Below are 24059 nucleotides of genomic sequence, written 5' to 3'. Positions count from 1 at the left end.
CTTGAGAGCTGTATTCCACAGCCATCCATAGCATCACTAGTAACGGTATTTTCTAATTGTAAATTTATAAAGAGATTATATGATAGTGTCACTATATTATGTAGCTGTAGTTATAATTATTACAATAGACTGTGGCATTGACAGCTTTGATAAGCAAGCTTTTTTTTTTGCCGCTGTGAGTTTGCTTGTATTCAGACTGCAGAAAATCATATTTAAACAAAGAGAATAAAAATATGCTTTTTCATATATATATGCACATATTCATGAGGGAAACTGCAGTGCAAATATAGTCAGTCTGTATTGAAAACACAAATGAAAATTAAATGTAGCATTATGTAGTACTTTGTGGGACATCATGTGCTGATGGAATTAATCAGCAGAGAATTTGTTTTAGTAACTGTAATGAACTTTTATCAAATATATAATAAACATAAAAAAAAATTCAGGTTGTTCAGTAAGTATTTACTAGCTTTTTTATCAAACAAAAAAAGGAAAATGAAAGGCCAAGACAAAACAAACATAACAAACCTAATTCTGCTTCTCTTCCTTATGGATATTACTTACCACTCGGAGAATTATCTCACTGACCTCATGGCATTTACTTGAATGGGAATGACAAACAGAATTGACAGCAAGGAATCAAAATAATCACATCCACATTAAAGGGGGAAGGAAAATAAAAACTATCCAGCTTATTCAAAAGTTGATCATCCCATCCTACGATTGCAACATCTATAAACAACTCACTTCACTGGCATTTTTTGTTCCACTGTCTGACTGTCACAGGTTGGGCAGAATGTTTTTTTCCTGAATGAACTTCAGGCTGAAGGTAACAGGAACAGCAGGAACAACACAACTCTAGCCTGTGAATAACCAAACAGTACCATGCAAATTGACAAACTGCATTTTAACACTTCCTTTAAAATTTTGTCTTTTGGAAACACGGCTTATTATTTTTATTTTAACAATGGCCATTCACACATAACAGTGGCCATAACACAGTGACCGAAGGGAGAGGGGCCATGGTGATGGGTCCCTGCCCAGCGTAGCAGGTGCGTCTCCTCAGTGGCCACCCCACCTGCCCGGCTGCCCTCACACGATGGGTATGAGCCTCGGCAAGTGGAACCAACAATCACAAGGACTATGGTTCGTCTAGCATGGAGGTGGCACCAAGGGTTAGCAGGCCTATGCCCTGTGTCAAAACCACTTCCATTAAGAAAAAAAGATGGGTCATTGTCATGGAAGACTCCCTTTTGAAGGGAACAGAAGGCCCAATATGCAGACCAGACCCACTTCTTAGGGAAGTCTGTTGCCTCCCTGGGGCCAGGGTTAAAGATGTGAAGTGAAAGCTTCCTACCCTGGTACGACCCTCAGTTTATTATCCATTATTGATTTTTCAGGTAGGCAGTGATGAAAAGCTTATCCATCACCTTATACATCCTGAAGGTCTGAGGCCCTTGAACCAGCTTCTTTTGTTTATTGATACAAGACTTACCACAATGGAACCAAGGAGTGTTGGAATAGCCATCATCTGCACATTGATGCTGTTGCAAATAACCATGCAGTATCTGATACTTTCAATCCAGTGATTTTTTAAACTCTTATTGATATTTCATTCTATGTGCCATCTTCTAGGAGCATCACTCTGCCCCAAGAACATTTTCATATAATTTTGGGCCTTGCTCGTGATAATTATTCTTTCCTCTCCAGCTCTTTTCTTTCTCTGTATGTTCCTTGCTGTGTCTCGCTCTCCAGAACATTGCCTTCTTGCCTCCCTCCAGATCTTGTCCCACTGCCTAACGCTTTGCTCACCCTACCCAGGTGAACCTATCCTGGTTCTCAATGTCTCCACTTGACATAGACAAACTTCCAGTGGTTCAGGAGCTGGGATCCAGCTGTCCCAACCTGCAGAATAAGGCATTTTTGTCTTTTCAGTTAAAATATTTTACACCAAGTAGAGCAGCCTCAAGAATTTAGGTCCCATTTGGTCTTCCCACATGGTATAATTACAGGCAAAGCTGCCTTCTGCTTGGCTGAGGACACAGTCTTTTTTACTTTAGCTATTTCTAAGGTAAGGAAGAAAAGCCCAAGCACCACATGCCACATTTTGACCTTAGCAACATTAAGGGGTTATTCCTTATCCTCACCTTTTGTGGATCTGCAGAATTTTCAGGCCAAACTATCTGATGAACTTCACATGGGAAAAAAAAAAAAAAAAAAAAAAAAAGAATCTGGTCAACAGTGTGGTCAACAGTTGTTCCAGAACATTGAAATCAAATGGGAACAGATATAGGAAGATGAGTGACTGGGATGATCGGGAGAATTGAACTGTCTTGCAGAAGAATAAGACTTCAGTTTTTTCTGTAAAATGAAAGCAAAGAGGAGCTATGATTTCTCTCTGTGAATACAAAGGGATAACCCAGGGAGAAAAAATAATTATTTTAGCTTCAGGGAGAAAAAAAAAATATTTTAGCTTGGTCATTATTGGCAAAAGAAAAAAAAATATACAAACAGCCAGTGAATAAATTTAGGCTGGAAATCAGAAGAAAGCTTCAGAAAAAGTATAGGTTTCAACAGACTTCCTGTAGAATTTTTGTCTACTTTCTCCTCTGTACTTCAAAAATAGAGCTTCAAATATTTATGAAAGAGATTATTTTAAATTGTGCCTTTGATAACAGGAAACTAGAAATGATCACCCAAGATACCCCTTTCAGTCCTACATAGTACTAAAAAAGATTCCTGGCAGCAAAATAGGAATCCTTTCTGCAATTTTCTTACCTTTGCCTCCACTTGCTTCTGAAAGTTGTAACAGAAAGAGAGAAATATGAATCATCATCCTGATTCTCTGCAGTCCATCTTATTTTCCTTAACCAGTTGTCTTATTTCCAGGGTATGTACTGCGGACTGTGACACCATGCCACACAGGGCGAAAAGCCGCCCACGCACCATGCTAGTAAGGTTAACTCCAGCATCTTATGGGGGGGAGAAAACCTTCAGTATCTGCATTTACATTAAATCCTTTGTCACTCATTTAGTCCCCAGCAACACATCACAGAATCACAGAATGGTTTGGGTTGGAAAGGACCTTAAAGGTCATCTAGTCCCAACCACAGTGCCATGGGGTTTCTTGGATCATTTCTTAGTATTTACCCTGTGTCTAATCCCAATGATTACACTTCACCCACCTTGGAACTGTGATTATAAATTGACTTATTTTACATTTTTGAAGAGGTAACATCATTCTTGTTCTATAATAGCCCCATTAACTTCTGTGACACTATTTTTGAGAGGGAGTGTTGCAGGACCTGTGTCTATTTTTTTTATAATGAACTGATGATACACTTTTTTTTTAAGAAACGGAGACTGAAACAGTGCAACAGATGTATTTTTTTCTAAATTTCTGTCTGCCTGAGGTCTGAGTGACATGACCATCTCTTGAAGATTTTCAGTGCTGACAGATATTTTTAAATCAGTCTTAGCAGCCAAGAAGGATGCTAGGAGCCATGGGTGTTCTGTCTAGCACACAGAATAACTGGATGGATGCAATTGGCTTGCTCTTGCATTTTATGAGGTACCGATCACAGTACGCAAAATGACAAAGAAGCTATGAAGGGTTTTCACCATCGTGTAACATGCTGTTCAGTGACTGCTTAGTCTATGTAAGCTGATTGTATTTCAGGTACACAGCAGGTAATAGGGCTGTTATTATTATCCCACTACACATATCACAAGTCCGCTAGCCGAAGTTAGGCAGTCACCTCTTCTGATAAAAAGTAGCTGGTAGTATTATCATATACTTCTTCTGCTTGGGACTTAGTAGTTTCTGTAAAAAAACTCTAATACTGAGATTTCATAATGAGAAAAAGTGATCTTAGTATTAAAAAAAAAAAATCTCGGCTGCCTGTGCAAATGTATGAGCTATTCATAACAAAAGAGTATCAAGCAAACAAAAAGAAATATGAATATGTACTAGAGATGGGCTGGAAATTGCACATAGAATTATTTCTGAAGTTCTTAGAAATCCGGCTCCAGCTGACGCTGCTGCTCTCTGCAGCTTCAGTTCACGAATAACCCAGACTGGATTTGCAGAGTAGCTTGGGTCCTTATCTGCTCAGCTAATTTCAGTGTATTTAAAAAACTTTATCGGTGAGGCCTCTGCCTTAACATTTCCGTAACTGAGGACTGCACTATGGATTTTTGTTTTGAGTCCCCTGCCGTTGACAGGCCATAGGAGAGCTAGAACTGCAGGAAAGGGAATGTGGATCTAGTGATAGAATGTTTCCTCCTTTGCCAGTATTACTTTGCTAAGAACTACTCATTTATTGAATATTCAAATATCCTGAACTTTCAGGCTTACTGCTTGACTTTTTATTAATACTCTTTCTTTTTCTTTTCTTTTTTTTTTTTCTGTAGTTATCTTTATAGATTGGTTTCACTGCGTTATCTTCCTTTATGAAAAGCTATTGGTTGTTTAGTTGGTTGTTTAGGGGAACAAGGTGTGTCAGTTTTGTTCCTCTGACCCATAGCTGAGCTAGATACTAATCTCAATAGTACAAAACAGCTCTTCACATTCAAACTACAGGTGTATTAACCTAAGAAACCACTTTCATCTGTATATGTTCCTAAAAGGATTGCCTTGTACTCACCTGAGTGCAATGTGAGAAAAGGTTGCACTCTCCAATAGCTGTTTTGATGTGCCAGTGTTTCCCCTGGATCAGGTGCAATATGTCATTGCCCTTCAGCACTCAGCTTCCATTAAATCCATTCCATACTCAGGTTTGCTTGGATAGTGTTGTCTTGTATAGCAGAAAAAAAAATAATGTTCTGCTGGTCCAAGCAATTCAAGCGGACAGAGACGTCACTGCATTTCTTATGTTGGGAAAAGCCAAGACGATCTGAGCTGGCATATTACTAACATGGAAACACCTGCCATATGGGATGCAAATACATTTTAATCACAGTACTATGTAAATGTCTGCCTTCTAATAGCACTGCGCAGCATGGTCAACTCACAAAAATATATTTTTTTTCCATACGAATAACTCCATGTGCCTTCAGTATGCCACAGAGTTGTTTTGCATAAGAAAATGAGCCGTTATTTTCCACCCAAGCAAAGTATGCCCTTCAGGTAAAATGTTTTGGTTCCAAGAACAGTCTGTCAAAATGTTTTACAACATTCTGGGCTCCTCATATACAAGATTTCCAAGTGCTATACAAACACAAAGCTACATTGGAAGTGAATCGGAAACAACTCTCAAGAAAAAGTGCAACCTTGAAGATTCTCATTTAATACTAACTAGCACATTATTTGGCACAGCTTGTGTCGTGGATGAATACACTGTTATTTACACAGCACCAGGCTTCACAAAACTTCATACAAGAAGCCTACACAGACTTCACAAAACTACATACAAGAACAAACATATAGGATCATAACAGGACCCTGTGCTTGGAGACAGGTATAAATTGCACCAATGCAATAACACATGAAAGCTAGGCGTTACACTTCAGAAAGCTCTTCAGCCATAATTCCCCATACTGAATGTCTCTTAAGCAGTGCCTTGTGGCTGGTCTGTCGCAGGGCAAGCTGTGCTAGGAATGAATGAAAGGGAAAACCAGTATACCGATGTTGTTGGTTACCTCCTTTTTGCAAATGACTACTGGACTCTGACTTCTCCAGCGTGCCCATACCCAAGTAATCTGAGCAAAGTACGTGTATGATGTAGGAGAGCTCCTACTGGGCCCCCCCCAGGGGACAGTCCAGATAAGGATTTAATCCACAGAAGCCTTCTCTTCCTTGAACAACTGGAGTAGCGTTAACTGAAGAAATTTAAAATTGATCTGAAAAGTTGGGAAGAAACAAAGGGTTTCTAAAATACGAGCAAATTTTATAGTGAAGAAACAACAGTTCAGGGTTGTCCTTATGTTAAGCTTCAGCTTAATCTTCTGTCCTGTTTGAAAACTCTAAACTGACTTCCATAGGATAGTATTTCATGCTAGTTAATTCTTGTTACGTTTCACAGAGAAGGCAATGACAGAGGCCAGGTTGTAAATCTTGGCATCTAGATAATCTCTTGTACGGAGACTTTTATGAAGAGGCTATGCAAACAGGTGTCGTTTAAGAAAGGAGAGAGAAAAGCTTTGGTGTAAAACCAGAGGGAGCTTTTATGAGACCAGCCCTAAATGATCAGAGTACAAAAAATGGAAGATGACAAGACACTAGCAAGAAAAAAGTAGAAATGGAAGCAAGCTGGGTGGTGTCTAGAGGAAATACATTTTCATCTTTGTCACAGAGCCACACAGGAGCTTAAAGGGCATTTGATTGAGATATTTGACTAAAATGCAAAAACCAGAGCTGGATCTAGGACAGGAATTTGAGCAAGGAATAAGTTCATGAGCATATGAATCACTGAAGAGGAAGGTAATATTATATAATTTTTTTTCTCAGTTGAGGTCTTTTGACAGTATGCATGGAAAGGAAAGGGAGCTGCATTCAAAGCAGGAGTTAATTAAGGCAGGCTGAGCAGCTGGGGACAAAAAGGAGAGGAAAAATGATCTGTCTTTTGTGAGTCACTTATAAATTGTAACACATAAAGGTACATATAAGCCACAACACCAATCACTTTAGGGAAAGGTGGAAATCTGTCTTCTTCTTTGAGATTCTTTATCTTAGATTTCATTCCTCTTGTTTCTTGTCAGTTCAAAAATTAATCAAGTTGTCGTCTGCACAATAACAAATCCCAAAAGCTGAGGAAGATATGTGTATATGAGTATTGCCATCTCCCTCAAGTTAAACAAGAACTGTGGGTAATAATTCAGCTAATACGAGCCCGAAAATTATTTCCCTTGTACTTTGGGTCTGAAGACATCAAGTATGTAAGGAGTAAGGTGTTTATGTAGGGTAAATTATTGTGTTGCTAAGAGGAGTATTTTGAGAGCTCTTACTAAATGCTGAATGGCATATACAAATCTAAAAGGGTGCTACATAAAATAATCTCCAATAAAAAATACTTGTCTCATAGGCTTTGTATATTTATTATTTGCACTGGCTCAGCTAAAAAAGAGGATTTATATAACCATGACATTGATTTTACCAAAACTGGAGAAGCCTGAATATGTTGTCTGGCACTACATCTGATCAGTCCTGTCTAACACAATCCTGGAACAGCATCACAGACTTGTACTAAATCTATGCTTAGTTCCACTTCCAGAATTACAGTAGAGCACTAAATACCAGAGCCCTCATTTTCTGTCACTAGAAGGAGCCTTTTCCAGAAAAAAAAAAAAAAAAAGCCTTTGGCAGATAATTATGTCATTTTAGTTTATCTTTGTGCCCTTTGCCTTCCTTTCTCTGAATTTATCTTGACTTTCTTTCTACAGTAGTTCCCATCGCATTAGTCTGCTGTAAATTCAGCTACGGTTCATAATTATCTTTGAAAAACATACAAGCATAAAGAGCTACCAGGAATATCTGGTTTGTTTGTTTTCATTATAAAACTCATAAGAGGGACTAGCACTGTCAGTACCACAGACTGATGGTTTTGAGGAAGGCCTCCATGGAGATAAGCAAAATTTTCCATGTGTCTGAAAAGAAACACAAGGCGCCCGCTGACTTACACTTATCATTACAGAGCCGTTTGACTAACAGCTGTTTTTTTGCTAGGAAGAAAAAGTCTTACTCAAGGTACTATATTTGTCATTTGTTTGGATTTTGGAACAGTGTTAAATATACATATTTTTTTTCATGTATTTCATCCATGGCAAGAGTAAAGGTGCAGATTCTCAGCCAGTATGAAAGGAACATAATCACACCAGGGGAGAATCGAGGTGCAGGCGTGTAGGTCTTACACCTCTGTTGCAACAGACCTGCTGTTACCTGTTCTCTTTCTCTAACAAAGTAACACAAAACATAGAAACAGGCATATGTTAAATACCTGAGAACTCTGGCATCCAGACATTGTTGGTGATATTAGAGATTCCCTAATCAGAAACAGGATCGCTTTTGGCAGAATTGATTCCCGTTTAAGAGACAGTCATTCAAAGAGCAAGGGTAAATAATCTATGCAGAAAAATATACTGACTTCAGCAAGGAAATTCTGTTAGAAAGTTGCCTTTCACTACATTTACCCATTTGTGTGACACCTGTGACAAGGACAACAGGAGTGTAGTCAACTTGTAAAAAACAGAGGCTGACAAGCTCTACAGCTGCATTTGATATTGATAAAGAGACTGAAATACGGGACCAGCACTACTGAAAGCTTTTGATGTATTCCCAAATCGCCGTGACCAGGTTCTGACTGCTTGCACAGTTAGAAATAACATGTGCCTGGAGTCTGGGGATCAGGGAAGGCGAACAGAATAAAGCAGCAAGGATCATAATCTTCATTGTTATGAATGCGTTGCCTGCCTGTTCCCCAGGTGAAGCAGAGTCTGGAGGTGGTTCCCACGTCACTGCGGCTCAGCAGCATCTCCTGCTGAGTTTGGATCTCTCTGCACAGTGACACTTTTGATTGAAATTGCATTGATTACAGCTAGTATTGAATTATAAGCGAAGTCATCGTGGTTTACTCATCAATGTACTAGCCATAAACCGAATCCTGACAACATTTTAAGTAGATCACTTCAGATTTATTGAAAATCAGTAAAGCAGACATGGCAACCCTCAGATCAAGCAGTTCATATATACCCTGTATCAGTAATGTACATAAAGTCCTGTCCTCAGGAGCTGTACCTCTTCACTTTGACTGGTTTACAGAAAGGGGAAGAAAAGGGTGAAAGCTTAAATTAAATGCAAAGTGACTGGATATACAAGTCATAGTTACAACTAAATCTTGCAGCCACTTGCTAAACTGAACCAATGTTTAAGATGCTCATTGCCCCATGCTTCAAGGTACGTCTGCATCAATTCTGAAAGAAGACGACAGGATAACTGCATACACTGACTATGAAAAGGCTATGCGTGACTTCATAGCAAAGAAATTAAAGGGGAGATGTCTCCTTCCTCCTCTATAACCACAGAGAGCGTATCAATGACTGGAGACCAAAGGTTATTCTAACTGAGTCCAAGAGCTGTTAATTTTCAGATCCTTTTTCAAAATAAAAGGCAGGAAAAAAATTAGAACAAAGTTTAGTAACAAAGTTGGTATACCATGAATATTTACAAATAAAAGTAGAAATATTTGGTTTATATGTATATATACACATACACATGACCTTATATTTAATGACAGACATTGTGTTAAAATAGCATTCTTGGCCCTTTGGTGCTGCTCATTTGGTTGCAAAAATTTAGAATACAAATATTTGATGGCAAAGCTAATCTGTATAGCATAACTTAAATACAGAGAACAGACACATGTAATAAAAAAAAACAGTACAAAATGTACCCCCAAAAATTAAATAGATATTCTAATGTTCCTCTTAATATATGTGACAGATAAATTTTAATTATGCAGTGGCTGTAGTTAAAATCCATGTAACTTTACACTATACTTATAACGTTCCTACGTGTTTTGCAGTAAGAGAAAATGCCACAGATACTCTGTGCTTAGTGTAAGAAATATTGCAGAAATATAAATATGTGCAAAGGCTGGGTATATAGGTTCTGACTGTGATGAAACTCTGTCCTAAATAATACAGACCCAGGATACATGGTGGATATAATCAAATGACATTTTATACAACATTTTTACACAGGAAACTCAAATTTTTCTCTCCAAATATGATCACAGCTCTTGCTCGAGTTCAAAAATATATTACTGTATGAAAAATTTACATAATCAGTCTTGCAAACATGTTGCCTGCTTCTCTATAATAAATGAGATTAATCACCAGCTACAGAACTCTGACCTGGTGTAAGTGCATGTAACTTTGTTTTCCACTGACTTACACTTGCTAAGGATTTGGATTTTAAACAACATACAAGTTGCTGCAGTAGCTAGAATTTATGAGGGTTAAGTTTCCCTGTTACCAAATAGTAAAGTCTGGTCGTACACCCTGGAAATCATGAACAGTAAAAGACCGTGATCGTCTCCTAAGGGTAGGACGACTGGGATTTCTCCCCTTAACCAAATTTAAGTAAGGATCAGATCTCAGGAAGCGTGGGTAGCTGTCTTGCTCCATCAGCCTGTAGACTGTGTTTTGTGCTGCATCGAAGGTGGTGATGATGGGCTGTTCAATATTCTGACTCGTGACTTCTTTGGTTTGAAAGTCCAGATTCACCTGGAGAATGAGGAAAAGTGTATTTCTTTAACACACATTGATGCATTGCCTGTGTTATTGTCTGTAGCAACGACTCTACTTTGGTGAGAGTCTTGTCTGCTAAGAGGACCTTGAATCCCTGACACAATGGGATATCGATACCATGGGATTAGTTAGTATGGTCATGTTCAGTAACGGCTGTCAGAAAGGCTTCACAGCTGTGTCATTGGTGCAATGGACAACTGGTAACAGAAGATACAGTTCGATGTTTGGCTAAAAGTAATTTTGTAATTATGATCCTCGTACAGTTGCAGCTGTCAGACTTTGCAGACTGATATAGAACTCCCTCCGTTCTCATTTAGGATTCATGTAGAACTTTGTTTCGTTAGACTGCGCTAGTGAATATTTAAAATTTCTGGTTCCTGTGTAGAGTTTTGGTAGTAGGAAGGTGAGAAAACTAATTATTAAAAATATAAAGATGATTTGGATGGGAAAAGCACATCAAAATGATAATTTGTGCCATTGCATTCATCCTTGGAAGGTTTAATTAGTATGAGAATTTTATTGAGGTATCAGGCACTGATTGAAGCATGCTATTTTGAAAAATAAGATAGAATAATTAAAAAAATTGTTGAACCAGTCAGGAAGTGACTTCTGTAATACATTTTTTTTTCCTCGCCAAGATACACCTGTCATTTCCATAAAGTTTAAAGCTTTCCAAAAAGCTTAAAACAGTTCCATAAAATAAATAGTTTAGATCTAAGAACTAAAAGGCAATTAGCAATATGATAAAATGGTCCACTTATCCAACCTAATATTTTACAATTTTACACCCAGAAATTTGTGTGTAAAAGAGCTCTTCTGGATGAGAAGTTAGTCAGAAGATGGAAGTTCCAGAGCTGTGTGGTCTGAAATGAGATGCTGTTGGCTGGTCTTAGCTGCTCAGCCAAAGCCAAGGGAGGAAACCTCAGCAAAGCCAGCTGCGTAAGGTGAGCAACAGCACCCACACTATGTGCACCAGTCACAAGTATGACAGATAAAGAAATCGTTGCATTACCGTTAGCCAATGTACCACTTCCACATGCAGTCCCCTCCCTGGCTTTCCTCCTGCTCGTCTTTTTGCTTACATCAGTCTCATAAGCACTGACAGTATTGGTGCTTGATGCCCTACCATAACTGCCGACAGACTGGTCAACTGACGACAGTCTCCACCTCAAACAGCTCAGGGGTTCTTTTTATGTAAGGTCCGCCCCAAAGACACACAGAAGGGGAAGAAATAAAAAGGAACGTAAGTCTTTGGAAGTGGACATTTCCTAGGAAAAGCAGATCTGAATCTTAAATATAACCTGTGGGAATTACAGGTGGAAATTGCACCATTTGGCAGCTCTTACAGGGAGAATGACGCCTCTTTCATGCTTGTTACAGGGAAGCAGCAGTTAGTGTTTAACTTTTGCTATTCTGAAAAATATTTTTTTAAAAATAAAGGACGCAGGGGAAAAGAAGCATTGGCAAGTGACATTTTTGATTGCTCAAACTTGATAGAATTACAGGAAATTGCAAGTTCAAAAGAACTATTGAAAAAGCTGATTGTGATTTCAGTGAGAGTTCATCATCTCCCAACCTGTTCATGTCCTGCCTAAAGCAGGCAAAAAATACTCCTTTTGCTTGTTCATGGATCCCTTATAAGATGCTTCAGTAACAGGAAGAAACTGTAAATAAGAAAATTTTTTGCACTATTATATAAAAAGGCCTTGGTGCTCATGAGAATTGACCTGTCAACATGTTTTTTGTGTATATGATGGCAGTAACACACCAAGAATATGCAATTGAAGCTGGGGAGCAGAAGGGGAAAGGGGTCAATGAAGAAAACCCATGCTTAAAACATAATTATTATTTTAAAGGATATGTTTAATTTAATAGTTTCTTCTAGTCTCTTTTAGTCTTTTGGTTAATTAAAAAAAAAAAAAGCTTCTGAATCTCAGTTATGTAATAATTTAATAGAAAAATACTGACTTAAAAGAAAGGGAGATTAAATCATGCTCTGGAGGGAACTTAAAATAAAAACAGAAAATACTTTTTCTGCTTATGATTGTGCTACCTGCCATGTCTCGTTTCAGCTTTAACATTTAACATCACTATTTTTTTTTAAATATAGCCTGTACATGTCTATCCCGGCTTTACAGACCACTAGGGAGCTCTGGTTCCCATGACAAAATATTTAAACTCGTGCTCTACACTTGGAAGAGTAACATGGAAGGGGTACTGAAAGGAGTGTGGAGGACAGTGAGAATAATCTGTGCGGTTGCTTCCAGATTTCCTTCCAGACATCTGACATTTAAGATATAGCCTTCTTACATCAGTGACTACACGATTAACTGTTGCCCCTGTTGTTCTGGGCATGCACTTCCTAAAAGCAGATTTCATCAGCTGTAGCTGGGTCAAATACTGTGCACGATGAAGAACGTTTTTACTGTACCTCTTTTGGAGCATCTTTCTGTATGAACGTTTCATAAATGGTCTTAGCTTTTGGCAAAAGTTCATGTGCAGTTTTGCTTTTCTTGTAATCCTCGCAAGCTATCCAGAACTCGATGTTCTCCTCACTGAACTCAGTTTTCAGAAACTTCGTAAAAGCATCCAATCCAGCTACAGAAGGAATGTTGAATTGCATTAAAAAAATATATCCTTCTCAGGCAGTTACTCTTTTCACACAGTCTGTGCAAGGTAATAAAATAGGTTGTCCTCCCTTTGAATTACATCGCATTGTAGATAATTATTTTAAAATACATAAATGTTTTCAAATAACTCCAGGTCTTTCATCATGATCCCGAGTGCTGTAACTCCCATTACAGAATTCTCAGCCTCTGTAAAAATCCACTATCCATTGTTATTATGCTGAAGATATTTTCTTTCCCAAGTACGCTTATCTGTGGAAGTAATGTAATCGTATTGATGTCAGCTGTCCAAGGAACACTTGTAAAGCACATAGTGTCCGGCACTGCAGCTGGATCATCACGTGTCCCTCCAAAATGGAAGGAAGGACATATGTGCATTCGATAATTATGTGAGCAACAGGCCCTTTCAAATGATGGCTGGCTTTGATGCTACCACTGTTTTAGAAACAAACTGTATCAGAAGTGCCGAAGCCTTTTTTAAATGCATAGAAGATGTTTTCATTTTTCAGTTTTGGTCTTGCAGTCAGAACTATTTGAGCAATATTCACATCGAATTCTACTGTTTATTGAAGGAATTCTTTACTGTCTGTTATATTACTTTGTTCAATAAAATATGAAACTTGAAAGTTATTTTCAATTATTTTCAGTAGTTGACAGCATGCTACAGCCTAAGCACATGAGGACATGAGAAACACATGCGGCTATAAATCACCCATCATACCTAGTTTAGGTAAGTGCCAACTCTAAGTGCACAACTGGATTTTATAGTTTTCCATCATTTTCCATCAATTTTCCATCCTAACAGTCTGCACAGAGAGGAAAAATCGACTAACCTTTCTCAGAAAGCAGTTTGTCAAAAGACTCTCCCCATTTCACTGCTTCTTCAGGAGACACACTGCTTAAGAAAACAAAGTGGTTTTGAAGAATTGTGCATATTGTGTATTTATGAGGCTGTTGTAACATACATTATCTGTTACCGTTATTGCTCAGGACTGGTTCACAAAGCCTTTGATTAGATCACATTACTAAAGCAGCTCATTCTCTTATAGACCTTAGAAACATTTGGTTTGGTTTTTTGTGACATTTTTCCTGCAGAGCTGCACTTTTTTCCCCTATTTAAAGAAAAAAAACAAACATCAGAACAGAGATTTTTCTCTTCTATGTTTGTGTTGTACTACTATTAAGTTAATTGACATCATTCAGGATGCTAAAACTCATAGGGGAACCAGGTCAGTCACCTATTTAAACTTAAAAAATACTCTTGCAGAGATGTGGTTTTAAACACACTTGGTCTGAGGCTGTGTTACCACAATCTATTTTTAATGAAATACGGGAAATTCTATAGCCTGAAGACAAAGTTCTAACAATATACTTTAGGTGATAAGTCTTAAAGGGTAATAGCATACGTAGCCTGTGGTTAGTTTACCACAAACATATTTCAAATGTCATATTATTCTGAGACACAGTGATCTATTTATAAAACTCCTTGTGTTCTTCATCAAGTATGTCAACTTGCACATATTTTACTTTGATTTCAAATATTCTGCCCTGGTGAACAGTGCAGAAAACAAAAAAAGAACACCCTACTTCATTCATACAAATACAATTTTGGAGAAACTTTTTTTTTTTTTTTTTTTTGGTTTTGTACAGATTAACCCTGAATGCACACCTGGCCAGCACTTTGATTTTCAGTAGACCAGAACTGGAGTAAGCCCAGACATGGACTCCAGCATGCTAGGACTAGGAATTAAATTTCAAGCCTGAAGGGGAAGTCAATTTTTATCAGGTGCTTTATGAATATTAATATTTAGAACCATTTTCGTTCGAGGGCAAAGCACAGTACACTGAAAATATCAATCAGCAACTTGTCCAGGGTTAGTTGGTTAGAACAACTTCTTCTGGACTGAATACTTCTTGAGTTTGACTCCCCCTCCCTTGTGGAGGCTTGCTGTTCTGTTGCCTGATTCCTGTCGTCTGAGTTCCCTTTGCAAATTCTGTAGTCATATGAAGTTTAGATGAAAGGAAATTCAAATGACTTTGGGAATGAATTTAAGCCAGTAATGATCTTGGTTTTGCACAAAACTATAAGGAGGATTTAAAAATTTTTTTTATAGGTGTCACATGTTTCCTAGCTGATGTAATTGCTTATAGGAATGAAATCTCTCACCAGGGAGAGACAAACAGTTCTTGAGAGGTACAAATACTGGAGAACTGAAATTCAAGAAATAAGCATATGTCAGTAAAGAAGGATGATTCTGGAGTCAGGGAAAATGAGACCTCACTCCCTTACAGGGATTTTAAATTATAAGAAGTACAAAAAGTACAGTTCTCTGAGGCGTGTGGACTTGTAAGTCTGGGAACAGTGGGTTCCCGTGGCTACAGAAATTAGTTTGGTCATAGTGAAAGATAAACCCTGATGACTTTAGACAACACACATGGTCCACAACCAAAGAGAACGCTGGAGAGGTTCTTTGCTGGGTTTGGAAGCTCTTGCTGTGAATTTCTGGTTTTCCTTCAAAAACTGCATCAACCCATTAGCCTCACAGATCCCCAACATCCGGGTGCAGCAATGAGTTGCTGCAATAATAGACAGAAACCAAGATTTCTTCAGCTTTGTCACTTTCTAAAGATGAGAAGCAGCTCATTAACAGGTCCCAGGCATTTCCACTATCACCACAATGTCCATCTGCAGTGTTTCATTAAATTCTCTTTCTGCTTAGTTAGTGTCTCTGCGTGAAGAACGGCAATCATAAAAACTAAGTAAACCACTTAACAAATCTCAAAGTATTATCTCACTTTATTATTTGAAAAAGAGTATTTTTTTTTCATTTTTGCTAAAAATTATCTACATCTCTCTCTCTAATCTATATCTAGAGAAAGATCAGCAAAAATCTACCAGTTTCTCTTCCATACAAGAACTGTTAGTCAGGCACCTGGCTGGGAGTAACACGGTAAAAGGCGGTTGAGTGAGGAAGTGATAGTCCTTTAAAAGGGGCAAGTTCTTCAGAGAATTATTTGTTGCTACTGTATCTGTGTCTGAAAGTGCCTTTACACAGATTATAAGAATGCATTGATGGCTGTGTACTTTATATGAAATACCTGGGGGTAAGCAGCCACCCAATACTGCCTGCATTTACAACCAAGAAATGGAAAAAGGCTGTTCTCAGCACTCTTTTACCTTTGTTCGTCATCACAACGTCTTGTGTTTCTGACTGCACTGTAAAACCATTGAGTTAAGGCTTCCGCCAGCAGCAAAACAAAGAGCAAATAAAAGAAAGTAATGACACCACTCCTACTGCTGCCCTCGGAGCAAGGACTGGAAAGTATTCCAGCTAATAAGCCCACCCCATCATTTGGATGGGCATGATATTTGGACATGGGAGCAACAAACATTGCCTAATTATTCAGATGCATAGGTGCAAGCATTTAGACACCCATTTCTCAGCCACTTTTTCATGGGTTCTAGAAACAGAGTTTGGGCCTTTATACAAGTTCTACCACATGTTCACAATTAGTAAGGGCTTGTAGAAGCAGTTCTGGTCAAAGCACGCATCTTTGTCCCAAAGACAGTAACTGCTTAAACAAGGTTCATCAGGCTTAACAAGACAAAAGAGCACGGGAAGTACTGAAGCGTTCTGAAGTGATTTGTGATGGAAAGGAAGAGGTGGCAATTATTTTAGGCCATGGAGTACTTTACACATTCCTTCTTTTCAGTCAAGATCTACAAATACAATTCTTAATCTATCAGTTGAGATCTTGGTACTCCATTGAAGTCAGGAACTAAACGCTTATTGAAGTTAACAAAACCAAGATTTTACCTGGCATCTTTATGAGAAATATTGTAACAGGGACAACATAACAACAGCGTTTAATCATCAGCATCTGAATTTTGGAGACAAGCGTGTTCAAACAATTACTGCAATTATTGAGGAACTATGCATTCAGTATTTGACATGCATCTGGCATTTCTGCATCACAGAACTCTGAAAAACCTGCTTTCCAAGGAGCTGTGATTTCCCTGTAAGCAGTAATTTGTCAGCTACATTTCTGAGTTGATACTTGCTCACTATAGTCAGTGGGCTAGTAAAAACGCTGTTGGCATGAGTAAAGGCTTAAATGTATCTGCAAGTGTATGGGGACCAGTCTACACTTTTACTTAGTGGTATGAAAACACTAATGGTCAGTTACCTTGATGTGTACCAAATAATTCTATAGTGTTTGTATGCTTGGGTTAGATTGCTAACTTTTAACTTAAAGAGACCTTGAAAGCGTTATTCTCTGCCAGGTCTAAATGCACACACACACAAATGCAGGAAACATTCTGAGTCACACAAGCACTTCCTGAGAGGAATCCCCATCGACTCAGTCTTTTACAGTGCTTACCTTGCTGCTTTTGTCAAATTTCCAGGTTTACCAAGATGATCACCTTCATGGAATTCAGATTTCTGCAGGAGAAGGCTCAGCCTATTTCTTTTCTGCTTAGCTCTACAACAGAATTAGGGTAGCTTTTCAGGCAACGTTGCTGAAAGTTGGTTTTATTCCCTCAAACATTTCCTTTCACTAATATCCCTTCTTCATCATGAAGAATGTTCACTTACAGTAATGTTGATGTTGCTTCTACATATATTATTCGCATCAATGATTTTTTTTCTCTATCGCTTAGCACATATTTACATATGAAGCGCTCATAAGGTGAAACGGAAGCCTTTTCATTTTCAGTATCTTTTTCATTTATTTTAAAGATGAGGGGGTGAAATCTGTAGAGAACATCAACACTTGGCTCAGCATCTTCTACATGTAATGTTTCGCAAAGAAAAAGGAAGTATTTCTTCCTGTCATTTGAAATTTTCAAGAAGAAACTCTCCCAGATCGTATTGAGGCTTTTCTCAGAACTTCTTGAAACCTTCCTTTCTTGTTTTCTTAATTTATTAATTGATTCATTTCTTGTTCTTAAAAAATATTTCCACCATGAATTAATATTTTATGTATACAATTCCTAGGATTGCGGTTCATGAATTTTCATATACATAAAGTCAAAAATAAAACACTCTGTGCCCTAAATTCATACCCACAAGCTATGTTTGAAGAATCCTCTAAATAAACAGGACACTCAGAGCATGAGCATGACCTTAAAACTTACCCAGACTTGCTTGCTTTATGTGGCTCTTCTTTAATTGTTGATTTCATGACTTTGTAATATGATTTATCCTTTGAAGCAGAGATGTTTAGCTGGGGGAATAAAAGAAGTGGGTTCTCCATCTTCCTCTAAAGAACCTTCCCAGTTTCAGAAAATGTTTCTTTTACTTCCTTACAGCAGTTGCAGCTGGTGTCACTGACGGGCTCAGGAGGGCTCTCACATGCTGTGTCAGGCTGGGTTGCCCCCAGTTGGCTGTTGAGCTGTTGCCAGAGCTGGTAGTGGGAAGAAGGAGGCTCTCCACCTTCACTGCCCCTGCAGCTACACATACACGGGACTTTTAAGTAGAGTTCTGGTTTTACAGTCGTCACTTAGGGAAGTGAGATTGCAGTTTTGCAAAATGGCTGTTGCTCATCCAGACAAACACAGCTATCTGCAGACAGCAGCTCCTGCTTGTGGAACTTGGTATTTCACTAGACTTAGGATGAAGCCATTCTTTTCCCCAAAACACCTGTGAGGAGTGTACATAGCTTTTCTAAAATGAACTTTAATGAGAATAATTTTGCATAAAATAACATGCAACATTATCTTCACCTCTTAGAATTTCTAACTGACCTCAAACAGCTCCCTCCAGCCTCAGGTGCTATATGCTGGACACAAAACCAGTTCTATCTATAGCATGCTAACTTGAAACTCAGAGATTCTGAGGCTCCTGCAAGAGCCAGATGAAGCTGTGATTGATCAGATGTTTTGTAAGTGGAGGTTTTAATTTTTGCACCATTTTTCAGAAATGATGAGCACCTACTTCTAATTTCAAGTTCATCCACTTAAAACTCCTTCTTTATCTTTTAGATCTGTGGCTTTATTTTCATTTACAGTCTCCCAGCCAAGATAAAAAGTCGTTAGTTTAGCACAGAAATTTGTGAACTGTTTGGTTTTTAAATTTTGACAGTAAATAACCCAAATTTCTCATTTCAGCTTGCATAAATAAAAATACATTAATTTTTTAGGCTGATCAGCACAAATTACCTCCTCACATACACGCTTGATGTCAATTAAGTTTCTTGTTCTTAAGTACAATTTGTGTTGAAGATATCATAAGAACAATACGTCTATCAAAGAAACCATTTCAGTGTTTGGTGAATGAGGTGCTGGAAAAGATTAAAATTATGTGGCACTCAGATGATTAAGAATTAAACAGTCCTCCTTTTGTTAACTCCAATCCCTTGTTTTGATCATTCAGATCAGACACTGACCCCTGGGGAGAGAACATGGCCTCATCACCTTCCCTCCATTGTGTCCAGTTCTGCACAATCACCACAACTTGGGTAAGTTCTGGTGAGAGTCCCACCACAGCCTTTTACTTGCGGCTTGTGGAGCTAAGGAGGACAGGAGGTACCAATATTCAAAAGAACTGAAAAAAATAACTCTGCTGGGGCTCCAAATTCCTGAAACATGACAAAAAAAAAGATGTTATTTATTGTGATTACTATTTTTAAAAAGAAAAAAAAGAAAGAAAACTCACATGTATCACATGTGTGTTACAAATTTAAAAATTAGACTGAATGGGAAATATCCAGTGCAAATCTGCTTTTTGTAACCCAAGGACTTGTAAGAAGCAGGATTTCTAAACTGCATTTTCAGTTTCAGAGTGGGCTTATATATCACATCCTGCTTATTGTAAACTGGCTTTAACCACAGCTATCTTTAATAACATATTCTGACTTTTGCCAGTAAGTAAATAAATATAGAATGCATTATTTCATTTCAGTTTTATGGCAACAGTGGTAGTCACGTGAGTCTCTTCCCCCTCCCACCTTTTATGTGTATATAATACTGTCTGTGTTCCTCTGCCATTATTTTATTACCAGGTGATTTCTGTTCCTGAAATATGTTGTTAATTGTAGCCTCAATAGTTGATACAAGATGATTTAAGAAAGATTTGTAGCATGAAACATTACTCAGAAGTGAATTTTGGTGGTCTTGACACTATACCATGTAACTTATAGATGGAAATGACCCGTTAGGTCATCTCTTTCAGCAGCCACCAGCGATGGACTCTCCCCAGTGTACATCTGAGTGGCTTGTCCAATCCACTCTTCAATGACTCTAAAGCAACAGGCGTTATGTCTTAGATACTTCAAGTATAACTACTAAACTGTGACAATAGCATCAGTCCTGAATGCAGCAATGTGCTGAGAATTCATTTGGAAACTGGGGGGAGGCAGACACAACAGGGAGGAAAGGGGTAATTACAAACAGTATCTCTCCCCCACCCCACCCACCTTTTTTTTTTTTTCCATTAATGGAAAGCTAATATTAAATCCAGGCCCTGAAGTAGCCAAATTGCATCAAAGTCAGTCTGTGTTTTGTCAGCGATGGTGCTGGTGCTAATAGGTATTTCTGTTTTTCACTGCAGGCTACAGTAGTTATAGCAACAGTATTAATGACCCTGTAAATGCTCCTGGGCTGTTTTGTATACTGCAAGATGACGATGTAGAAAAATGAGTAAGTAATTTTAAGCCAGAAAAAGCAGACCCAGAATATTATGCTGATTACACGACTAGAGACCTAGAAAGCTCCGAAGAAATTTGGGATGAGAACTAAATGTCCTGATTCCTCACCACTTCTCTAACCAATGAAATGTATTCACAAGTCTTTTAGGAAGGAGGCTACTGATTCTTAAGCCCTCAAATCAAGGTCATCTCTGCAAAGTGAGAGCAATATTGACTTAATGATTTATTACTTGTAGAAAAGAATAAATACATTTTTCATAGTTTGATGAATAGAAAATGTATTTTCAAAACAATTTTATGTGACAAAAAAGCAAAATTTAATAGATCATAAAGTGGGGGAAGTTGCTTGAGGTGATGTCCTGATCTCTTTGGTCGAAACATATCTGCACAGGCTTCTGTCAATGTTTGATAAGGTCCTGTGACAGCTGATGATGCTTGACTTGTGTAGACCCAATAGCTGCCCTCTGTGCAAGAAATATTGACCAATACCATTAGCTATAAGGACATTGCATCATACACTGAATATGTCATATTTCTTTCTTAAAGGTAAATGCTGAAAGATTCAGACTTTCAATTCAGCTGAATAGAAATGGAGCCCTGACTGAATGGTTCAGCTCAGCTCAAAGAACTAGAGTACAATGAGAAATTCTCCTCTGTTGGTAATCCTGCCACATTGCTCTTCAGACTGGCTTTGTTATTTGCCAGGTAAGTGTAAATTTCACCTCCTTCATGTCCGTGGTCATGTTCCAGCACTGCCTGGGCTCCTCCACAACTGAGCTCCACCATTGTTCTTATTCAAATCTTTTTTTATCAGTATGACTTTTGTGGGGTTATGTATGTTTTAGCTTCTGCTGAAAGGAAGCAATATTCATCTTTGTGGGAAGAAAAAGCAACACAGTCTCTTTACTGTCCTGTGGAGAATAAGCATAGAAAGAAATTTCACGGAAGTGCATGGGCTGAAGAGATATATGTCCATATTTCTCTTCCTTTTTCCTGTAAAGGGATTTGAAGAGCTGAAAATCAAAATTACATGTTTTGAATTAATTTGGCTTTAATAAATAATTCTGCTCTTCAGTAGCAATTTATCATTCCTCAGTATTTACATTGTTTATTCCTTATTGGAAACCGTAATTGGACCTACAATTTAACACTTACATGATCCAACATATGGTTGTTTTGTTCATTTTCAGATAAAAAACCATTTTTGCTTCATGAAGCACTACAAAACAGAAAATAGTTCTGTTATAAATCTCAAGTAAAGGAGCTTGCAGTCTGCTAATTCAGTAGATTTCTTCAGTGGAGGACTCAAACGGTTCATCCTGGTGGAGGAATTTGTCATGTGAGATACCTCAGAGTTAGTGGAGGAGAAGCATTATAACACCTACACATAATTCACATTATAAAACCCTCTTTTGTTGCTGCTGTTTAAAAGGAAGGAGGCAAAATTACATTGCTTCAGACATGGATCGCTGACAACAGGAACGTAATGCTTTGCATTCGGAGTCTGTACATCCTGTCAGCCAGGGATCTCAAAAGAATTTTCTAAGGCATCCATGATGAAAACTCAAGCTTGCTGCAGGCTTGGGAATCTTCATAGTTTCAGCAGAACTTCTGCTGAAAATGTGGAAAAATGTTTACATCTGTGCTAAAATAAATTCATTCATTTCATCTTTTGAAAGGTCAAAACAAGAAAGTGAGTTTGCAAAGTTCACAGCTGTAGTCATTTCCTGCCTGCCCCACGGTCATATGGCCAGCATCTCTGATTAGTTATATTTACATATTGCATACATCACTGTCACAATTAATCTGCAGGAAGCTGGTTCCTCAGTGGAACCACTCAGTGTTTACAACTAGCTCTCCACAAGTGTGCAGTCATGACATCAGTGCTCATTAGACAATTGCATTTTAATGACCAGCTTCCGGAAGGGCTCACTTAGGACACTCACACACATTTTAAAATGTAGGGGTTTAGTGTGGAATTCACAGGAAATGCTGAAGGCAGGAATGTACTCTAAATCCTGCCCAAAATATCCTACTGGAGTTACGCACTACTGGTTTTATTTCCATCTTACAGAAAGCCAGAGGAATTCCTCACATGACATCTCCTTGTTTTCAAAGAGAAAGATTTTATCAGTCCATGCTAACAGTGCAAGAAACAGCAAATATTGGGCTGAGCGTTTGCTGCTCCTTCTGTGAAAGATGTGGGAGAACAGAATGGACAGACTATTGGTTACTCATGCAAGGGGGCTGTGACTCCTGGTCCACCAAATACTAGCCATAAGTTCAAACTCTATATGGCAGATGAGGGAATAAAACCTGCTTTACATCAGAGCTGAGTCTGTAATCACTGAACTACTACGTATTTTAAGCAGAGCTCTCGTGTTGGATTTCAGGCATGTCCTCACTCTGCTCTTCCAGTCAGATGATTCAGGAATATCTCAGGGATGCTGCAGCACAGGTTGAACTACTAGGGCAGGCATCATCAAACCTCCATAATGCAGAACCAGGGAAGCCATGAGGAGGATTTTGTATTAAAAAGGCAGCCTTGCAGGGAAGAGGGCTACCCCAGGGCTGGGAGGTAGCAAACAGGTTTTGAAGGTCACACCTAGGAATATAAGATGAAATCAGGCAGGACCTAAGAGCTTAGGTTCTATTGTAAAGCCACCCCTGATGGCTGCAGTGTTGCGTCATGTGCTGCTTCAGTATAACACAGCACTGACATAGATACAGCTAACTCTGCCTATTTAAAGCACAGCTAAGATTTCTGCAATAATACTTTCTTCAGCTTATATGTTGTTATGTTGTATTCATTGCTACTTCTTCCTAATAGTGCATTGTTCTGATGTCCTGATTTAGCTGATGTAAATAGTCCCAGGGTTTACAAAGTAGTATGGTGGATTGCTCATCAGAGCAGTAAAAAAGTTGGTACAAAAAAATGAAAAATTAATCTCTTGGTCCTCACTAAATGTATAAATGTATATGAATATATAAATATATTATCTTCAAAGTCTGTCAAAAGAAGGCAGTGTCTGAAGATTTTAAAGCTACCAGTCACTTTGATTTTTCTCTTCAGTAATTACCCAAAGAAGTTCACCATTAAAATTAGATATAACTTAATCATAATGCCAGGTCCAATTTGAATAATTACAAAATCTTCAGAACGACTGAGAAATTATTCAGGAAGGTTCAACTATATTTTGAGGATCAAGAAAAGCTGTATCCTAAAACCTAAGATGGGGCAATTTTGTTTCCTAGATGATGAAAGTCTGGCAACAGTGGTTTCTTTTTCCTCCTCCCAATCTGTTATAAATCTCCTATGAAGAGGCTGGCTTCAGGGCAGGGACACTCATCATCAGTGTTCACCAGCCAGTCATAGTCTCTCCTCTTCTTAGCTAATACCAGAATTTCTAATAAAAGTCTTCAGTTGTCAAGCATCAGGGTAACACCAGCTTCCCCAAAACTGCCAACAAATTTATTCTTCAGATTTGCAGGAACCCTCATGAAAAGCTTGCTGGTTACCTAACACAGTAGTATGCT

General features: G+C 38.3%; 1 protein-coding gene and 1 long non-coding RNA gene across 3 annotated transcripts in view; one reads left to right on the top strand and one right to left on the bottom strand.

The window, feature by feature from the left end:
* Positions 1-11251, top strand: part of LOC129785273 (uncharacterized) — a 52709-nt gene extending 41458 nt beyond the window's left edge. Inside the window, exon 3 of the long non-coding RNA XR_008749061.1 lies at positions 11038-11251. This is a non-coding gene — a long non-coding RNA (uncharacterized LOC129785273). The remainder of the gene's footprint in view (positions 1-11037) is intronic.
* RGS18 (regulator of G protein signaling 18) lies at positions 8607-18328 on the bottom strand. 2 transcript variants are annotated; one of them, XM_005234048.4, is made up of 5 exons: positions 18013-18328; positions 17256-17357; positions 13706-13767; positions 12677-12843; positions 8607-10221 (listed from the first exon to the last, which is right to left on the bottom strand). In XM_005234048.4, the coding sequence occupies exons 1-5, from the start codon at positions 18129-18131 to the stop codon at positions 9967-9969; spliced, it is 705 nt and encodes a 234-aa protein (XP_005234105.1). In that variant the 5' UTR covers positions 18132-18328; the 3' UTR covers positions 8607-9966. The 2 variants fall into 2 exon arrangements, with proteins under 2 accessions (XP_005234105.1, XP_027637698.1); XM_027781897.2 differs by having other exon boundaries at positions 13706-13770; positions 18013-18320.
* Between the last annotated feature and the right edge of the window lie 5731 nt (positions 18329-24059).

Source organism: Falco peregrinus, chromosome 10 (genome assembly GCF_023634155.1).
Source record: "Falco peregrinus isolate bFalPer1 chromosome 10, bFalPer1.pri, whole genome shotgun sequence".
NCBI classification, from domain to species: domain Eukaryota; kingdom Metazoa; phylum Chordata; class Aves; order Falconiformes; family Falconidae; genus Falco; species Falco peregrinus.
This window is presented reverse-complemented; position numbering and strand designations above follow the sequence as displayed.